Consider the following 20311-nt stretch of genomic DNA (forward strand, 5'->3'; position numbering starts at 1 on the left):
GACAAACCTCATGAGGTAAATGCAATTTACCCTAATAACATATATTTACCATATTTTAACATTCAAAAAACTCACAATAGGAGATTAAAAAAATCATTTCGTAAAAAAATCTCTTTTTCTAGGATAAAAAAAATCTCTTAATTATTCAAAGATAACTGTCCTCTATCCTTTGCGATCTACATTTACATTTGGGATTGGACAACTGTGTAACTACATTGTAATTGAACTCTATTTTAAATTTTAAGATCTAAATGATAATTCTTATCCTAAGAAAATCAAATCCTATTTAATTAAATAGCGAATTGCTGAGAGCACGGAAATGAAATTCACATCCCTTGTTTTCTTTATTTGATTTGATGTTCTGATTGGAAATTTTATCTCAATCTATTGTAACCATGTATTGTTACAAAAATCTAATTGGATAATTTTAAATTTCATAAAGATTGTTGCATAATCTCCCCATGCTAATTAGCGGTGCTCATTCAAACAAAAAAAGATCTGAAGTTTTACATGTTAAAAAAAGATTTAAAGTTTTAGGATTTTATATTGAATTACCATTAAAATTTTCTCAATCTTTTTCTTTTGGAACAAAGGGTTAAAAGCCCATAACTATTTCAATTGGTTATAATAATCAATACAAAACCTAATCTACTCTGTCTCCTCAACAAGTGATATCAGGGTTCGAATGCAACATGAAATCCCAACTGTTTTTCTTTGAAGAACTTCTAATAGAAATCTTGTCATGGCTTCCTGTGAAATCTATCATAAAATTCAGGTGTGTGTCGAAAACATGGAAGTCTCTCATCTCTGATTCTCAATTCGTAAAACTGCACCTTCAACGGTCATCTTCTAGAAACACAGATTTCTCCCAAGCCTACTTACTGATAAGAAGTTTCGAATTACATAATGAAATTTTGGATCAAGAATACGTCACATATCCCTCTATAAGTTCACTATTGGAAAGGCATCCAACCAGGGTAGCAATCCGAAGTCGTCTCCACGATCACCATTTCATTGGAAGCTGCAATGGCTTGATTTCTTTGGAAAAAGCAGATTGCACAACTGAAAAATATTCCTCCCAAGTGTGTTTCTGGAACCCAGCTACAAGGTCAAAGTCTCAACATTCACCACCTTTATATGATCATGAAAGTAGTGGATTTGGGTTTGGTTATGATTGTTTGAGTGATACTTACAAAGTGGTGGCAGCAATGCTCTTTGAGAAGACAATGGTAAATGTTTATAACATGGGTGATAGGCGCTGGAGAAGAATCCAAGTTTCCCCTTTTCCTTCTTTACATCTCGAAAGAGGAGTTGCGGTTTATGTGAGTAACACCCTTAATTGGTTAGCAACTATACCGGCAGATATAATGCAAGAGAACCTTGGTATTGATATGTACACAATTGTTTCGTTTGATTTGGGGAAAGAAGAGTTGATACAATTGCCATTACCTTATTCTCCTCGGCGAATATATGAATTCCAATATTTTGAGCCAATTCTTGGAGTTTTGAGAGGTTCCCTAAGCATTTCTCAGAATGACAGTAAAACACATAATTTTGTGCTTTGGCAAATGAAGGAGTTTGGAGTTCACAAGTCTTGGACTAAGTTGTTTAGCATTATTGTCAGCGAAAAAATTATATACAGGCCCTGTTTTGCAATTTGCATGGATGAGAATGGTGATGCCTTATTGTTCACAAAATATGGTATCTCCCAACTAGCTCTCTATACTAAGAAAGAACATAAATTAGAAGGCTTAAAGGTTTCTAACCGGTACTGGGGCCGTCATGTCAATAATTATACTGAAAGTTTGATTTCACCTTATTAAAAGTAATTACTTTTAACATCTTTTAGTTATTACCATTAGACTTTATTCTGAAATCATGTATTGTTTCAAATTCTCGTTGGAGATTAGGATAGAAAAATACTATTGAATGGACTATGTAAGTACTTTTTTTTGGTACATCGACTGTGAGTACTTTTAGTAATGCATTAAGATATTATACATAAAGTTTTGTCCTTTTAGATATTGTTAGGGATTATAAGAAATTTTAAGCATCGGATCAATTTGTTCTTGTTTTATATTTTGCTAGTGCATAAACCGGTGAAGTGCATGTTTTATAATGTCCTTTAACCTAAATGTACATGTGAGACATTATAATGATATCATCAATAGAAAAAGCTATTTATAATGTTTGGAAAGCCAAATGTGTGGGTGGAATTTGCTTTCCGGTGGAAATTAAACACAAACTAAATAGCTAGAGTTCCATTGATATTTTTGTAACATGAAACATAAAATCATATAATTAAATTACTTGAGTTTCAAAATATTAAACTTTAAATTACATAACTAAAATGACATAATTATCATATTAGATAGCTAAAAGATAATCAAACTCAAATAAAAACTTGAATTTTCATAGGTGATATTATATAAGTAAGGTTCCTCTACTTCCAAAATTTTAACTTTTAGGTGGATGTGGGTTCCACTACTCAATCATTCTTCATACTAATAGACCTCAGTTTCAATATATGAATGAACAGAAAGGGACCAAGCCTATCCATACACACATGATAACAAACATAGAGCCATTATTAACCCACCATCATGGAGGAAAAGGTAAGGAAAGGTTTGAGTTGTTAAGGTGGTTCTACTTTTTCCCACATGATGACTGTCATGTTTGGAGGAGTTTGTTTGAAGGCAACCCTAGATTGGAGGCATGGACAAGCAAAGTATTGGGAAGTAGCTTTTGTCTGTTTTAACAGCGTCATCTTTGCAAATCTGAATTCTACATGGATTGAAATGATTTTTTTTCTTTCTTTTAAAGGGACAATTTAACAAAATTTGCTACTACAATCAAGCCAATATATAATTCGCTTCTCCAAACAAGTTGCTTGTGTTCTTTTGGAAGCTTTGTTTATATAAATTAATATTACAAATTCAATAAAATAAAGTTGCTAATAACTTAAAGGATTGATTTATGAAGAAAAAATTCTTACAAAATGAAAATAAAAAACAACAAAAATGACTTGTTGTAGCACACTACAAGTGTATGTTTGTGTTGCATCACGAGCGGAGTATGAAAATCTCTCCACACAACACATTGAGCTAACAAAGAAAACCATCACGTCGTCAAGACATTGGATTTGTGGACGTTATTTCTTATACAATGTATGACTTCATACTCACACTTGATTTCTCAACATATTGTTATATCCCTTGGTATGACTTCCAAAGTCATGTATGTGAGAAGCAAAAATTTGTCACTTTTGGTTCAACATCCGTTCACAAACGAAGAAAAAATACATACTAAATTACAATACACACACAGGTCTGAAGTGTAATCTGCATTTGGCTAAATTTCAATGACCTGACTACTAGAGTTCTAAATTCTAAACAATGAGCCAATTTGACTCAGGTTGGTTAGGTTACAACTTACAAGCTATGTAGAAGGTCTAAATAATATAATGGAGATGACCACTGAAACCTTCATGTACTTGAGTTGAGTTTGGCACGTCGTTCTTCATACGATGCTGGATTTAATTCAATAAGAATAATATATCAATCAGTAAAATAATGGGGAAAAACTAGGACAAGGTAGTATATTCTGTGAAAACAATTTGGTTTGAAGCTTTGAAGAAAACAAAGCATTCACTCACATCCTATTTATAACAACCATTTGAGTTTTTTATTTTATTTTTACATAAGCTTTAAAATATAGCAGGTGACAACTCACGCTCAGTTGGTCGTGACATAAGAGGGACATAGGAGGCTTTTTTCTTCGTGGTTCCTCGACTAGGCGGCAAGCTTTGATCTAAACAAGAACTGTTATCAGTACAGTAGATCATAGAAAACAAGAGTAATCAATGTGATTGGAAAGCGATCAGCTAACGTGTTTGCTGCACCATGTAAAAGAGGCACACAATTAAGAAGGGCTTCATGAAAGACTGCAGCTTGAAGCTGGAAAGTTTGGCATTCATTAACCAAGTGTATACGAAGCGCTTCTCCTGCATCTACGTATTCAATAAATAAATAAAATTCCAGTCATCAAACTTCTAAGTAAAATACTCAAATAGGCAAGCAAAGAAGAAAATGGAAATAGGATGCAGCCAAAAATGAGTTTGATAAACTCACTCCTATAATTTTTAGAATTTGGTTTTGGACCAAAGTCTACCCTAAAGCTAGCTCAAGGGTGATGAACTGATGATTATTCTAACCATTTATTAGGGTTTCTTTAGCCATATCTCTAGTTAAATTTAGGACCTTAACACACTCCCCTCATGCCTAAGGCTAGATATCTTTTTTTCCCAAAAAAGAAAAAAATATGCGGGTGATCCACTTTAAGTGGCCCATGCTAGAAATATAATATAAAAACTATTCATGTGTCTTCACCCAGTCATGAACCAGCTATCAATAGCTTTGCGTGAAGACACATGAATCGTTTTATATTATATTTCTAATATGCACGCATGAGCACATTGGGCTTGAAGCGTTTACAATGTACAAGTCCACCTACCCCGTGCTGAAATTCAACTTTTTTAATTAGAAGAGTGGGGGCAACAAAGATTGAACTCTAGACCGCTTGGTCGTAGAGGTTCTAATATCATGTAATTATCTCAAAAGCTTAATCTATTGAGTGAAGCGATTGCGAATAAATTTATACTATATTTCTAACACTAACTAATAATGTTTTCCCACAAGAGAATCCAACTATACAATCAATCACCATCACGTATTTTAAAGTCTTACAAATTAGAAATACCTGATGAACACATAAACTTAATATCTTCAAATTCGCAGGACTGAAGAACCAATGGAACTTCTGAAGACATAATGTACTGGGGTTTCCTTGGGGTCTTATTAGTATCTAGGAGCATATCAATCACCTAGGAATTTAAGCATCAAACATATTAGCTCAAACTGAAGAATAAAAAATCCATATGCAAATTGAATTGTCCTAGAATTTATTATACAATGTGCTGCTAATATAAAAAAGCTCATAAAAAAATAACAGACAATTCCTCTTAAGCAAAAAGGAGAATGTGACACCCTCATAAAAAAGAAGGCAACACAATTCCTCTACAAAAAAAAATTAAGAAGTCTGTCCCTAGGGTGTCTAAGGTGTACCCTGACTGTGGGATTTGGTAACAATGACAGAGGAATGCAAGATGGAAATACTTTCAACAGAAAAGATCTCTCCCTATGGTTGTTCATACAATATTAAGCTATTAACATTTTTGACATCTGATTGCAGCCATTTAAGAAAAGTAATAATCTCAATAGTGACGGAATTGTAATCGAGCCATTGTATGTTGCAGCAGAGACAGAATACAGCCATTTGGCAAGTGTTACCTCTATTAGGCCCACAAAAATCCTTTTGTTCAATCTAAATAATCTTAACACCAGACCCTTTCTTAATAAATTTGGTTTCAGGAAGTAAACTTGGCAAACATGTCATATAGATGCAAGTTATGTCGACCAATTTAGTTCAGAACACCAATTCTGTTGTACACTCTTAAAGCCTAAAGGACTAACAAGGCAACAAGTAAACAAATTTTCAAAATAATTTATATATGAGGGTGTTAGGTACCAACATTTGGAGATTCAAGACCTTTCCCAACCAAGAAGAGCACAGCAACCATGCAGCGAACCTGATGCCACAGAAAAGCGCTACCTCTGATTTTAATCACCCAAAGTTGATTACCACCATACCTGCAGGTCAATGGGAAAGCATGCTCAGACTTCAAGCCCAAAAACTTGAAAATGACAAATCAGAGTTTTTATCAGGCAGATACAATTAGTTTTTATCAAACAACGCCAATCACAGCTCTGCATTCTGAAATGAAACAAGTAATAAGGATTTCGTTTTTGGAATACATTAGGTGAAAAAAAAAATTACTAGTCTCATATTGCTCTCTTGACACTCAAACATAAACAATATATTCATTCAAAGTCCTAACGAATTGAGTGCATGTTTTGAAATTCATCTACAATCAGTGGGAGAATAGTACATGATATGTAATTTTTTCTGAAAAGCTCGTCAGTGCGATAATGGTGCACATTAGTAACTCCTATTTACATAAATTTTCAGGTGTTGATTTCCAAAATAAAATTTCAACAGCAAACATGAACACAAACTCTCTCATAAGGGTAAGAAAAACTGTCTACCAATCTTAACCTCACATCTGTAGGAAAAATCTCAAACATCGTGATGCGTCGCCTGTAGTTGTGCACATTTGTAGCATCCATTTTGCAGAAGTTTCTAAAGTCATGTTCTCCTATAAGTTTTATTCCAGCACTTTCCATGGCCTGATGTGACATAAACCAACGAGAAGTCTTTACAATTCATATGTCTCTCAAATCTTTAACATGATTGGAAACAGAGAAGAGAAAAAGAAAGACAAAGCAAGGTTAATTTTTTTTTTTTTTACAGAAAATGGTTTTCCTACCGGAATATTCAAACCCTCTTTCCAAAAGAAATATTTATACTCCCTGCTTAAACAGCTGAACCTGTACTGACAAAGCAAATAAGCAACATGATAATAAAATAGAATAATTTAAGATATCAAGATTCATTAATTAGTTTTATTTATTTAATGTATTACAAGATCTTTGGAATATGAAGGTTAATGTTATAAAGACAACAATTCAGCTTGCATCATTACCCTACCTAAAAATTCAATGAACCATTTAATTTGACCCTTCACCGGGAAAAAGTATGGTTAGCTTACTATATCAAAGCTGTTGAGACAAATGAAATCGTTATCTAGTAGAAATGTACAATTAGTGATTCCAATGATCCAGTCTAAAGCAGTCTTCTCTGTTTCATAATGCACTTGCCCATGAAAGGAAAAGCTATAATGGATAAGCATCCTATGCATTTCAACGTCAATTTAAGTTTTCAAAACAACTATCTTACCAACAAGCTGAAAATTCAAACTCCACTCATACATATATGTAAATGTAAAATTGAGAAGACCTTCTGTTGTCACTATACTGGTTTATATATTCACCATGAACTGGAATAACACGAGCCAAAGTTGGCTACCCTTATTGTTAGAATACACCTTATATCGTGATCCCCCGAGCAAACCAGATCAGTCTTTACTTTTTACATATTTGAGTGCTCACACGAGGGATCCATTGCAGCCAAAAGTATTTTGTAAGATAACTACACCCATTTCCAGTGTTGCACCATTGCTTACCTCCTATGGTGCAGGATACCACGAATGTAGTTGTTCCCTTCTATATGGTTTCTCACTGCTATCACTCTTCTATAAAATTTGATCATCATATCTGAAAGTAGAGTTGTAAAGAATGCTTACAAACCTTGCATGGAAATCAACAGGAGCAGGACACCAGCCCAGAATTCGAATGTCATTCGGAAGGACTCGATTTAGCACCCTCACATAATCAATTTCCCCTTCTACAAAAAAGTTGGTATTATAGAAAAAAGGAAATAAATATGTATAGTTCTCCACACAGATGTAAATAATACAAACAAACAGTCAAAACCAATGCTTTGATGATCATAAAATGGCAAGAAATAATAACCATTAATTTTTTTTATTTAAATTTATAATTGGCAAAAATTGACACGTCATCTTTTTTGCGTCAGTAATATACAACTCAATGGTCAGGAATTTGACAAAGTCCACATAACCTACTTAGGCAACCATATTAACTCATTGCATTGACTTAATGAAACTGTTACATAAGTGGGAAAACACGGAAACCAACGCAGGCATCTTACAAGAAAAAACCATATACACATGTGTGTGGGTGGGGGGGGGGGGTGCGAGACAAGAAAGCAACAAAGAAAAAGCTCAATCTCATTCATTTTCAAAGCTTATTCTGCTAACCATGTTGCTCTTCTACAATTTCTCCAGAACTTCCCGTGTTTGCCCCAGATATCTTGAGGTTTGATCTCAGGTAAAGAGCTATCACCTGGTTTAATGTGTTGCAATCATCAGAGCCAATTAAATAACAAATTAACAAATTATATGATTATCCATATATCAATAATAGAATAGTAAAAATCATGATTAGAAATTTGATGCTGATATATAACCTACCCAACTCATACAATTCAGCTTTCCAATTTTTTTTGCCTGCTAACTAATTCCAAACAATATAAATTATTAAGGATTGCATGATAAAGAATCATTATTTTTCAGGTTTATTGTTTGATTTACTTCTTTCTTTTCGCTGTTCTGTCCAGATGAAACTTGAAAGACTTCACCTTAGAAGGAATCGTTTTAGTAGCTTTTGAAAGGGTTTTTTGTAAGTATAATAATCATGGTTTGGGAACTGATAAATTGGAAGAAAAGATACACATCAACTCAGCCCAGAAGAATCAAGGATCCAAACGTTTCAAATAATACAAGTGAACTGAGCCTAGCAGCTATAACAGATTCCAATTCAGGTTTCAAGGAAAATTAAGGTCCCCAGAAATGATGGAAGTGTGAAACCTTGAATGTGATAGAATGCAAGGGAAGAAAGTCAATTGCAGTAAACAAAGCCCCTTTGAAGGATAAATCCGCAATATAAAGGTCTTCCCAAACTGTAAGGAGCCCCAATTTAAGTGTAAATGTATTAACTTGTTTACAAATTCTCCTTCCAGTCCCCAAAAGTACCTCACCTCACAATTGGTAATGGGAGCATCTTAATAGAAAATGGAAAAGATGAAATTTTCATTTTAATCATGTTAGGTATTAGTCATTGACTCGTTGCTAATAGAAAGTATTCTCTTTTATGAGACCCTTGCTCATCAACTTACTTGTCCAACAGAAGAAACCCCTTTGTCTGTTCTACCACATCTTGAATACTGTGACTCCTTCTTATCACCAACCAATAGCCTTATTTTCGCAAGAGCTTTAAAAATTTCAGACTGCAAGAAAAACGATTGATGATAAATAAAACAGAGACATTCGTATATAACATTCGCCATAATTTTACAAGACTATCTAACAGTTGACAACCAGACTACTTCGTCCAGCACAAATAATAATTTCAGATGAATATGGAAATTTCTGCTTCATGGCGCTCATGCCCAATTTAAGCAGATTTTGAGAATTACTGGCTTGTGTGCCTTTGAAGAAAACAAACCTCAACTGTTGGTTCCATTTGAGCCTCTGAAGCAAAACCATAGAACCTGTATTTATAACCTAGTCAGAAGACCTTAATATTATATACCATGCAGAATTTATATAATTTTTAACTCAGCAAATACCAAGCAAAATAAAGAAGAAAAACAGATAAATGATAGGAAGGTAAAAAGCACAAGATGTTTCTGATTAAATTTTAGGAAAAATTGAATGATCATGGGAATTTCAGATTATTAATGATCTATGTAACATCACCTCCAAAGCAAGCTCCAAAATTATATAAATACTTATTAAAATAGAAATCTATAATTGAGAGATTGTAGTATGATCTTGAGATATACTATCATATGTTTTTTGGGTGCATTAGAAAAATAATTAATATGAAATGTAAAATCTGTCTTTTCAGTATAGTTTAACACCTCAGAAGAAATTGCAAAGACAGAAAACAGCAAAAATAGCTTTTTTCTACTAGGAAATGAAATATATAGGCAGGGGAGAGAAGCTTGAACTCTTGACCACAGGATAACTCAGAAGATATGAAGCAAATTATTAAGATAGATAATAAAGACTCATAATAGGGACAGCATATACCTTTTTCCAAAGTACATGACTTTTAAAGCTACATATCTCTTGCTATGGTGACTCATAAACCTTGTATTATAGCCTGTATCACGATGCAGAAGCTAATTTAAATATGCGAACCTACAAAGCTAAACCGAAATCTCTCGTGATATTAAAAATAAAATAATGTTCCTTTGTCTTTTCAATTTCATTAGAAGCTATAGAATGTGAAAAAGTGGAAACCAGAGTACACAGAAACGAATTCCTATAAAAAGTTGATGGAGCAGAAAAACATAAACAAAGTAAGCATAAAATGAAGAAAGTAATCTATCAAACATTCAAACTCAACAGAGTTTCTAATAAGAACACAAAGTGAAGCTTATAGTTTCAATTTTATTCTGAAAGAAAAATAGTATTTTCATTGTAACATCCACCACATAGGTGCCACTACTGGTCCCTTAAAGAACATATTGAGAAAAAAAAACCTGTCATTTTCTCTATCTTCTCTTCTGATTTTCGGTTGCCTTTTATCGATCCCGTGTTTTTCTCACCAGAAACATGTAACTTTTTCTCCATCTGCATCACAGTGTTATACAAATTTCTTTGAAGAATGCAGATGAAACCCATTTCTCCTTTTTTTAATTTGTTATAAAACTATTGAAACATAGAGCTAAAAATGCTAAGAACTGTGAAAAATGGTAACCTCATGAATGTGAGAATCAGCAAGTTGAGATAATAGCTTTGCATTCTCAGCTTCTAATTCCTGATTGTATGAATGAAAAATCACAAACCAATAAGAAAAAACCAAACAAGAAGATAATCTTGCCATGATTATAAATTGAAATGAATTTGTAGTTTTTCAAAGCTTCCTCATCAAACTTGCCTACAATCAATCAAATACGTATCTCAACAGAGAACACTGTAACTAAGCTAGTGAGTGAAACAGGAATTGGAGTAGACGGTGAAAGAAACTACCTTGACCCTAGCTTGCAAGGTGGCTATGTGGTCGACATCGCTCAGTTGCGTCGCCATGCTCAACACAGAGTCACACTCAGCACCTTCTCCACACTGTTGTTTGATTTGGCGGTGTATTTGCGGCGGGTTTAATTGCAATGGTTTTTCATTTTTCAGAGCAAAAATCAACCCTATATATACCAGTAAGCAAATAAATTTTAAATAAATTATATTTTTAATATGAAATTCCTTTTTCTTTAATTTCTTTTAATTTTGGAACACTCTGTATTTTTTACACTTGTTGACCCCTCCTTTATATTACTCAAATACTTAACCATTATTCCCATTCACAAAAAAATATTTACAACTATTAACAACTCTGTGTACACTTGCGAGCAGATCCAAATTCATTTGAACCTCGTTTGAAATAGTTTATTTGAGCAAGCGCTTATGATGAAAGTGTTTTGAAGAACTTATGTAAAACTTTTAACTTATCTATAAGTTTGTGTTGAACATATTTTCATAAGTCGTTTATTAGATTATAAATAAGAGATTACAATTATTTAATTAAGACCCAAACGTGAATATGTTTGGGAAACTCCGCTTTTCTTTTCACGCTGTGGCATTCCAAGATGAATATTAGCATTTTGGGTGGCTTTTCCTTGAATGCAATGAGATGTCTACACTCTACACAAACCATGTGATGATTCGTCTAATTTGTTCATTGAATTTTTGTTCCTTCAAACAATTAGGAGCTATTCTCTCTTAATGCTCACACAAGTGCTGGCTTCATCCACAGATGCTAAGACATTTTTCCCTTTGCTTAGTGGATTTCATTTGTTGCTGAACTGAAGGATAAGCATAATGGATTTTAGAAGCAACTGTTTATACGGCATAATTCTTGCATCAAGTTCTGCTCTTGCAGTAACTTCATCTCGTAAGTGAATGTTAAGAAAAAGGAAACTGAAATATCATATTAACATCTTGAAGCCATTGAAACAATTTAGAATAAGGCTGAGAACTTTGTGCTGCTAGGTTACTTAAAACTGTATCTCAGTTTTGAGATTCCTCTGCACCATATGCAAGAACATCCTCTCACAGGTTACAACATACAATTCAACAAACATCACATCATCTATTTTCATTTATATGGGCCATCATTTTGCTACAACTTCACTATTGCATTCATTTTGTTTTAAGATTTTCAAAACACCAACTTGAAGTAAGAGGCACTGATGCATTAAGATATTCTCTTCAATGTTTCCCATCACAAGAAACTTGTGTTGCCCTTTCTGCAACATAAGTTTCAGAATATGATGACAGGAAACTCTTCATTTGTTTCAAATTAAATAACAATCACCATCACTAAATTAACCCCATGGGCGAATATGATGGCGGGAAACTCTTCATTTGTTTGGAAGAAGCATGACTGAGCACTTCTTAACAAATCAAGTTCAAATTGCTCCCCAGTTAATAGCTTCTACGCTTGTTGTGATCATAATGATGTATGTAATCCCAGCTAGAATATAAGATTCCACATTAATACAAGCTGCAGACTAATATACAATTCTTACTTACTTTGGAGCATAAAACACAATGAAAAAAGAGAAATAGTATACAATTAAAGATAAACAGGGTGTACTCGCTGAGCAAGAGCATATACTCTATAGGTAACATAATCATCATTGTTGAAGACACCTACACTATTGATTAATCCTATAACATTGAAGATTATACAATGCATAAACAAAAATGTCACCTTAAAAAACGAGACCAAGGCATCAACCCAGTTCAATCACAGACCAAAGTTTTTTAGAAAACCCTTGGTCCTCTTCCTCATGCGGGTGAAAACAATAACTACACAAGCTACTATCCACGGAGAGAAGTTCACACCAGAAACGTTGAAATTCTTGATCCACTCCGGGATATCCTTCCAAACTAGCATGATCATAATTGTTATTAGTAACACCCCAACCAAGATCCTGGTCACCGGTTTGAGTAGTGAGTCCTGCAAAAGGAAAGTTTTTAGCAAATAAAAATAGAGTACACCCTCAAAGTCATTTAATATCAAACTGAACACACTGAAGCATGTTCAGTTTCAAATTTGCAACTTGCAAGTGCTTAAATTGATTCTCCACAATCAGAATCAATTTATTTTAGGAGTTTGAATGTTTTCTTTTACAATTGATTCTAGCTCCAAAATCAATTTTGGGATTAAGCTACAAATTCTAGCTTCTGCAACGGACATAATCAAATGTAGAACTTCACAATATCACCCTACAAAAATCACTTTTTGCATAAATGAATCAAAACATAAGTCACTTCAATTTCAACTATAACGTTTAGCACAATCAATTTTACCAAATCCAATTCTATTCAACATCAATTATGATAATGTTGATGCGAGCGAACATGCACTTAGGCCCCATTTGGGAGAGGCTATTTAAGCTTATCTGATAGCATAAGCGCATGTGTAAGTATTTGGGAGAGCTTATGCAAACAGCTCGGGGGTCATAAGCTGTTTTGAGCTTATTTTCATAAGTAAGATGGCTTATAAAAAAAAGTTTATGCTTATATATAGCTTATTTTCAATTTATTTCAATAAATTTTTTAAAATAACTCGCGTAAGCGTTTATGGTCTCTTATGACCATAAGTGCTGTTTTCCCAAACGGGGCTTAATGTTCTAAACATTTTCATCACCAATCAAACATTACCATAAGATACACAAGGTTTCAAATTGCAGTTCACAGCCACAATTGCAGCCCCAGTGTAACGGGAGAGAAGAGAGGAGAAAGGAGTACTGACCTTGGGTTCAGCGTCGATGTAAAGAACGGCACCGTGGCGGTAAGGAAGAACGGAGGTTCCATCTTTAGGGTTGAAGCGGATGGGGGCGGCGCGGCCAGATTGGGGGTTGAAAGCGAAGATGGATTTGAGAAAGTGGTGGTGGAGGATGTCACGGACTTCCAAGCGGTCACGTTCCGACCCGCCCAGTTGAGATTTGAACACCGCAATGGGTCCTCGACCTTGCCGGAACAGGTGGATCTCCACCTCCTTCGTTTCTTCTCCGGCGAGTAACGCCGCTGTCTCTTCTTCCTCCAGCTCCAACGTTTTCTTCTTCTTCGGTCTCAAATCTCAATCAATATTCTTCTCCTTTGTTGTCAAGTAATCGCTAGTTTCACACTCAATCCTTCGTGTCCATAATGCTTTGTTTGTTTGGTTTATAGGAGAAAGAGGGAAGACAGAATATGAGTAGAAAGAAGAGGTGAGGAAAAAATTTTGTTGTTTGGTAGTATTATATAAATAAATAAATGAGAAAGAGAAGAAAAAATATGACGTGGATTTTCTCTTTGTTTGTTTGGTTGAATAGAGAATTGAGAGATTACATTGTTTTTTTTAAATAACATTTTTATCTAAAGTATTTAAATATTTGTAAGTAAATAATAGAATAATAGGCTCAAAGGGTATTGTCAAACTTATTATAGTAGTAAAAAGTGGTTGTTTGAACCCGTAGATTGAGAGTTCTCTTCTTGATATCGAATGACGATGTCAAAGTATACCTTGCTTCCACCACTAAAACAATTGCAAGCAAATTGTTTCAAAACAAACCCTCTGAAACCAAGTTTTGCCGCAAAGGTCAAAGACCAACATAATGGCATCGATTTCACCAATAACAGAGAAAGGCTAGGAACTATAAAAAGATGTGTCAGCCGCCATTATTACACCATGATCGATATGCGCCACCATGCCCAACTTTACAACATTTATCAGCCCTCCATAACGCGTCGACATTAACCTTTATCGTGCCAGCTCGTGGTTGTCGCCAAACCGCAGATGTAATTGAACTTGATATGTTCACGGGCGGTAGTTCTGATCCAGGGGACAATGCCACCAGCCTGAGAGAGAGCTCTCTCACAGTTGAACACCTTCTACTAATGGACAACATAATTTCGTGCTTCCCAAATGATGTAGAACATAGCATGGACCTAGAAATCACACCGTGAATACCCTCCTGACGTACTCTTGTCCAAAATTCACAATCGAGTGAAACTCCACCACGTGGAGGAACAACAACAATGCGAAAACAGACAGAGCAAATACTTGATGGCTCCTCCACACAAAGCGCAATGTCAATTCAAGTCCAAGTGAATCACAAAAAACTTTGCTTAGGCTAGTGGGTACTCCGAGAGATCTCGCCACAAAACTTCTTTGCAACAAGGCAACTCGGGACTTGCCCAAAACTACTTCCAAAGCTTGGGCACCAACGTGGGAGAGGACAAGGTTGTGGTCTCACCTGTCTTAAAAAACTCACGATGCTAAAAGTATCTTCTTTAGATAAATGCTAGCAACATTTTCTTTTGGATATTTTTTCAAACACTTTCTATGTTGGTTAAAATACACGTGAGTCCTACCACTTTGAAAATGAGACTCACTAATTTAGTGAGATCACATGAATTTGAACCAATCATAGAGATAGTGTTTGAGAGAGTGTACAAAAGAGAGTGTTGTTTTCATAAGAATTATCATGTCAAATCTAAAACATATTTAATGTTCGATTCTAAATACCGTGAAATATGATTTGGTGGGAAAAGTGTACTCATGAGAATCTAAACTCATGCATGCTACCAATAATACTACTAGCATGTACTATTATTAAGTGCTACTAGCATGCCAGATCACAATATTGAATTATCTACTCATGTTTTACCAAACAAGGATGGGTGAAGTTGATTGAATATTTCGCACGTTGTACACATCATCCATACCAAAAATGCAGACAGCGATCGGAAATGGCGTCCCTTTTCCCTTTCTGTGCTGGAAGCTGACCCCCAAACCAATAACCCAATAAACAACACCAAAACGAGCTTCAAATCACCGATTGCATCCCCACCCAGTACCCACCGTAACCAGCCATGTCAACGCGCCGGCGAACCTTGCTCAAGGTCATTGTCCTCGGCGATAGCGGGTAAGTCTTAGCATTTCCCTGCAACTCTGCTTTTGGTAACGCAATTGAATTCACTCACCCCTTTTTCGTTCATTGCCATTGTCAGGGTGGGAAAGACCTCGTTGATGAATCAGTATCCTTATTCCTCACACGCCGGTTCGGTGGCAGTTTGGTAATTTTATGCGTAATCGTTTCTGGGTTTCTGCTAATTTACTCCATCTTTGATACCCTTGTCCTAAAGTTTTGATTTTGATCACGTTTGGCTTAATTTTCTAGTTTACTTTTGGGTTCCTTAATAAACTTTCTCATGTTTGACTATTGTAAATGAACAACTTTTTGACTTTTCTAGGTTAAATCAGTTTGACCAGCGTGAAGCTCAAATGTATTAGACAAAAAAATATTGGCTTTGGATTTAGAGGTAGTTTAGATAAACTCTTCAATAAGCATTTATAGGGAAAGTAATGTTTTAAATTGCGGTTGCGATTCTGGCATTGTGGAAGATTGCAGATAAATGCGACTAATGCGTAGGTAATTGCAATCATGGCCTCATGGGAGGCCTCCAAAAGTTGCGGACCGTGAATTAAAACCTTAGGAAAAGTTGAAATGAAATTCCAATAATATGGTTGAAATCAGCTTCTGTACCTTAACTTAGAACTCCGAAGCTCCCTTGTCTTACCTTGCTACAAATATGTATATAAACTTGGGACTTTTCTTAAGTTAGAAATTGAATTTTTAAGAAGCTCTTATAAACTAGAAGGCAATCCAAATTGGCCTTAATAAGGGTGCTGTAAGGCCTTAGTTCAATTAAGGCTTCTGAGAAGTTGATGAGTTTTGCGTTTGAGGTCAATTTAATGATACTTCTATGGTTATTCCTTTCATGGAATTTAGCCTCTGTGGACCGTTAACTAAATTGTATAGATATGTGCACAAGAGGTTTAGTCAGCAATATAAGGCTACAATTGGTGCGGATTTTGTCACTAAAGAACTCCAGATTGACGACAGACTCGTCACTCTACAAGTGGGTTTCCCATTTCAATGGTATTTCAGTATTTATTTGTTTTTTTGTTTTAGGATTATTTTGAGACTTGTGTGTATTTGAATGTTTTGTATGTCTGATTGGTAGATATGGGACACTGCTGGGCAAGAGAGATTCCAAAGTCTTGGAGTTTCATTTTATAGAGGGGCAGATTGCTGTGTTCTAGTTTATGATGTGAATGTGATGAGGTCATTCGATACCCTTGACACCTGGCATGAGGAGTTTCTCAAACAGGTTATTCCTGTCCTTTTCTAGATGCTACTTTTATTGCATGTGTGCTTTGAATTATAGTTTGCATATTTGGTTCTGTATGTGATTTTTTCTTGATATTTTATAGCCTATGGTTATGAAGATACACTTCCAGTTTAGTTTGCTCATTATGCCCTGGATCTCATAATCGTTTTGTATTTTGTTCTAATTCTAACATAAAAGTCAGAATCTTGGCATCAGCAAATGAAAACAAATTTAGACTCTTCTTTCAACTTTTTGCAGCCTTAATTCACCTTACAATTTATTGGATTTGTCCCTCTTATATATGACCTACAACCATTGTACCTTGCTAGATAAGCTTTCTCTGAAGTTTTATATTTTCATTGTGACGCAGGCAAACCCTCCTGATACGAGGACATTTCCATTTATATTGCTTGGAAACAAGATTGATATTGATGGTGGGAATAGTCGAGTGGTAGGAAGATTTTATCACACTTCTAAGCTTCCTTATTTTATTTGAAAATGTCTAAACTATCTTATGTGCAGGTCTCTGAGAAGAAAGCAAATGACTGGTGTGTTTCAAAAGGGAATATCCCCTACTTCGAGACATCTGCAAAAGAGGATTACAACGTTGATGCTGCATTTCTCTCTATTGCCAAGACTGCTCTAGCCACCGATCGTGAACAGGACATGTAAGTTGTCATGCACATTTACATTATCATATATGGTAATCAATAATTCAAGTAAGACGAAGAACTAGGACTATTATTATGAACTTATTAAGTTACAATCATGTTGGGCTATATTTATGACTGGATCAATCTATTTTGTTTATTTCTAACCAGAGCAATGCTACTTAGTGAATATCTCTGTCCAGCTCTATAGCTGGATAGAGACACTCAAACTGGTAAAAACTAACTTCACTCTCCTCACTCCCTGTAAAATATCTTGGTTTTTCTAGAATACTCTTCCAAACCATAGGTCTAGAATAGTACTGTGCCTGGTTTAAACTTAATATACAGCGAACATGCTACAGGGAACTTAATAGAGGGTGGTTCCCTGTTGTGCATCGCATGTCACATGTAGCTGTTCTTTTCCCAAGGTTTTAACTTAATGTAAAATGTCTTTTTATTCTATCTTAAATTTTATGCAAAATAATAAATACTTGGGAGGATAACCTTTTGTTGAAAACCTCCTTAATCAGCTGCTATAGATGATACATATGAAAGAAATTGATCTCTTTATGACCTCCATCTTATGGAATCGCTAGCTGTATATGCGATAAAGAAATTCCTAAACCTCCACCCATCTACGGAATATTGGTGGTTTGTACAAGTCATTGCTTGCCACTCATATCAAATATGAGATAATCTCAAGCCATTGACATGTTAATTAAAAATTCAAAAATCATAGCTAACTATTTTTGTGAACAAAAGAAAAAGCTAAGTCTCATTCATTTTCTTAGAAAGCAATATAAGCATATATGTCCATCAAGGGCAAGAAATTATCTGACTAGGACTTGATTAGCCATATGGAAAACCCATAGCGTCACAGAATATTTCCATTAAAATCCATCCTCTTTTAGAATCTTCGCAACTTGTTCTTCCATGTTGTCAACTGGTTTTTTAAGCTTCTACAATTGTATGTGGCTTCTGTAATGTCATCATTGCTGTTTTAATATATTGAACTGACTTGAGAAATAAACTGATTTGACTGAATTACTTGTGAGATTATTTCTCAGCACTTTGAATTTTTATTTACCATGATACAAAATTGAATCCCTTAATACCAGGGATTTAAATACAGCCACTAAATCCGTTTCGTAATCTAAATCATATTTACAGTTAATCAAATTGATAGAATGCAGAGAGAGAAATCTTATGAACGAAGATTTAGAAACTGGAATCTGAATTCATCATTCAATCTGAAGTACAAGTAGATAACTTATAGTACGTGTCTGGTCAGTTATTAACAGTAACAGAAGTACAACAGTAATAGCAATCTAACAAAGTTACTAACAGACTTAATACAACTGAGACATAGCTAAGCTTATTCATACAATAACATGAATTAATATATTCAATGTAAGAGCAACATTAAGAAAATAAGGAATACAAACTCCATAAGATGTATGTAATAGATGTCTTTCTCTTGAATTTTTTTCCAGGTTGTAGATTGCTTTGGAAGAAAATTTGCTAAAATTGATAACGTTCTTCTAGCTTTTATACACACAAAATAGGCTAGCTATCTTATATGGAGATATTCTTGATGATGCTCTATTTTCCTCGCGACTAATTAAGTAATCATGTATTACCCTCAATGGACCGATAAATACCATTATTCTATTCAATATGCTTTAGTTGGTTTTATGAATATGTATACTTGCTAAAATTTCCTTTTTTTGAGTTCTCATTTCTTAGTCAATTTGGCCTAATAAAATTTTCAGATTGAGATATTCGCAGATAGCTGCTAATTAACTGACTTCTGAACTCATTTTTTAAAATTCTTCGCAGATATTTTCAAAATATTCCAGAGGCGGTTGCTGAGAGTGAGCAGAGGGGTGGATGTGCATGCTGATATAGAGATACTGAATGATTTTAGCCACTCACCTTAATGCTGTGGTTCAAATTCTTCAAATTCTTTTTGATGATATAGTGTACACTGTTTGCCATGATTGTGTGAGTAAACCATGTACCTTGATGTTGCCATTTTGATAAATTGTGCTATTGTAGTCCTGTTTTTTAGTGAAGGACGAGCTTGAGAATGTTGCACTAAAAGCATGTTGTATTGACCACGAATTATATAGGCTTAAAGTGCTTTTTTTTAATCTTCGATTGTCAAATTGAGATGTGGAATGGAATGTTAATATTCTGTTTTCCTAATGTTGGAGGGAGGGATAGGATCTCAAGTCATCTCTCCATGATTAATCATTGCTGGATATGATTTTGATTTGTATATGGGTTCTATCACCCATTAATAAATTAGGTAGAGAATGTGACATGTAAAGCAGAATGAGAAATGAAAAAGCCAACTTGGACTGGCTAAAAGAATTCAAGAGTTGGATAAGATTGTGCACATCAATGATTCATTTAAAAAGAAAACGAAGTAGAAAACTTTTATTTTGTTTCTTAAAAGGACAATTAGAAAAATCTATTTCATTGTGTTTTTTCTTTCTTTCTTATAAGTGAGACTTTTCATATAAGTGATAGTGGCTTAGAAGGAACTAATTTTTAAGTTTTAAATGACTAATTTTGTTTTTGTTTTGTGGTCCACTCAATAACATGGACGGAACTAAAAACCTTTTGACGGAGTGTGGAATACAAACTCATTGAAAGAGTGGAATTTTATTTATTTTAGAGGAATTAAAAAAAAAAGACTTATGACCTACTCATGTAGATTTTTTTTTGGTTGCAACTCATGTAGAATTTTAAATAGGCTTTTAAACCTTAAAAAAAATCCAACAAATTGCCATGCTAGGTATTATCTTATAATCTTGCTTGCTTG

General features: G+C 34.5%; 4 protein-coding genes across 5 annotated transcripts; 2 read left to right on the forward strand and 2 right to left on the reverse strand.

The window, feature by feature from the left end:
• Positions 1 to 692: 692 nt before the first annotated feature.
• Positions 693 to 1823, forward strand: LOC130719909 (F-box/kelch-repeat protein At3g23880-like). Its single transcript, XM_057570504.1, has one exon. It carries the CDS (start codon positions 693 to 695, stop codon positions 1821 to 1823), a length of 1131 nt encoding a protein of 376 aa, XP_057426487.1.
• A 1119-nt stretch (positions 1824 to 2942) lies between these two features.
• Positions 2943 to 10796, reverse strand: LOC130720797 (uncharacterized). The gene is made up of 15 exons (XM_057571494.1): positions 10640 to 10796; positions 10368 to 10427; positions 10150 to 10240; positions 9695 to 9767; positions 9105 to 9150; positions 8776 to 8886; positions 7859 to 7943; positions 7326 to 7422; positions 6446 to 6506; positions 6175 to 6305; positions 5591 to 5708; positions 4759 to 4882; positions 3902 to 4009; positions 3733 to 3810; positions 2943 to 3529 (listed from the first exon to the last, which is right to left on the reverse strand). Exons 1-15 carry the CDS (start codon positions 10694 to 10696, stop codon positions 3486 to 3488), a joined length of 1284 nt encoding a protein of 427 aa, XP_057427477.1. The 5' UTR covers positions 10697 to 10796; the 3' UTR covers positions 2943 to 3485.
• Positions 10797 to 12215: 1419 nt separating this feature from the next.
• On the reverse strand, positions 12216 to 14598 carry LOC130719910 (uncharacterized). The gene is made up of 3 exons (XM_057570505.1): positions 14340 to 14598; positions 13425 to 13750; positions 12216 to 12626 (listed from the first exon to the last, which is right to left on the reverse strand). The coding sequence occupies exons 1-3, from the start codon at positions 14596 to 14598 to the stop codon at positions 12414 to 12416; spliced, it is 798 nt and encodes a 265-aa protein (XP_057426488.1). The 3' UTR covers positions 12216 to 12413.
• Positions 14599 to 15288: 690 nt separating this feature from the next.
• LOC130720215 (ras-related protein Rab7-like) lies at positions 15289 to 19682 on the forward strand. 2 transcript variants are annotated; one of them, XM_057570840.1, is made up of 7 exons: positions 15289 to 15582; positions 15668 to 15694; positions 16450 to 16579; positions 16685 to 16831; positions 17202 to 17282; positions 17354 to 17499; positions 19321 to 19682. In XM_057570840.1, the coding sequence occupies exons 1-7, from the start codon at positions 15530 to 15532 to the stop codon at positions 19382 to 19384; spliced, it is 648 nt and encodes a 215-aa protein (XP_057426823.1). In that variant the 5' UTR covers positions 15289 to 15529; the 3' UTR covers positions 19385 to 19682. The 2 variants fall into 2 exon arrangements, with proteins under 2 accessions (XP_057426823.1, XP_057426824.1); XM_057570841.1 differs by having other exon boundaries at positions 15297 to 15582; positions 16480 to 16579.
• The last annotated feature ends 629 nt before the right edge of the window (positions 19683 to 20311 follow it).

Source organism: Lotus japonicus, chromosome 5 (genome assembly GCF_012489685.1).
Source record: "Lotus japonicus ecotype B-129 chromosome 5, LjGifu_v1.2".
In the NCBI taxonomy this organism is placed as follows: domain Eukaryota; kingdom Viridiplantae; phylum Streptophyta; class Magnoliopsida; order Fabales; family Fabaceae; genus Lotus; species Lotus japonicus.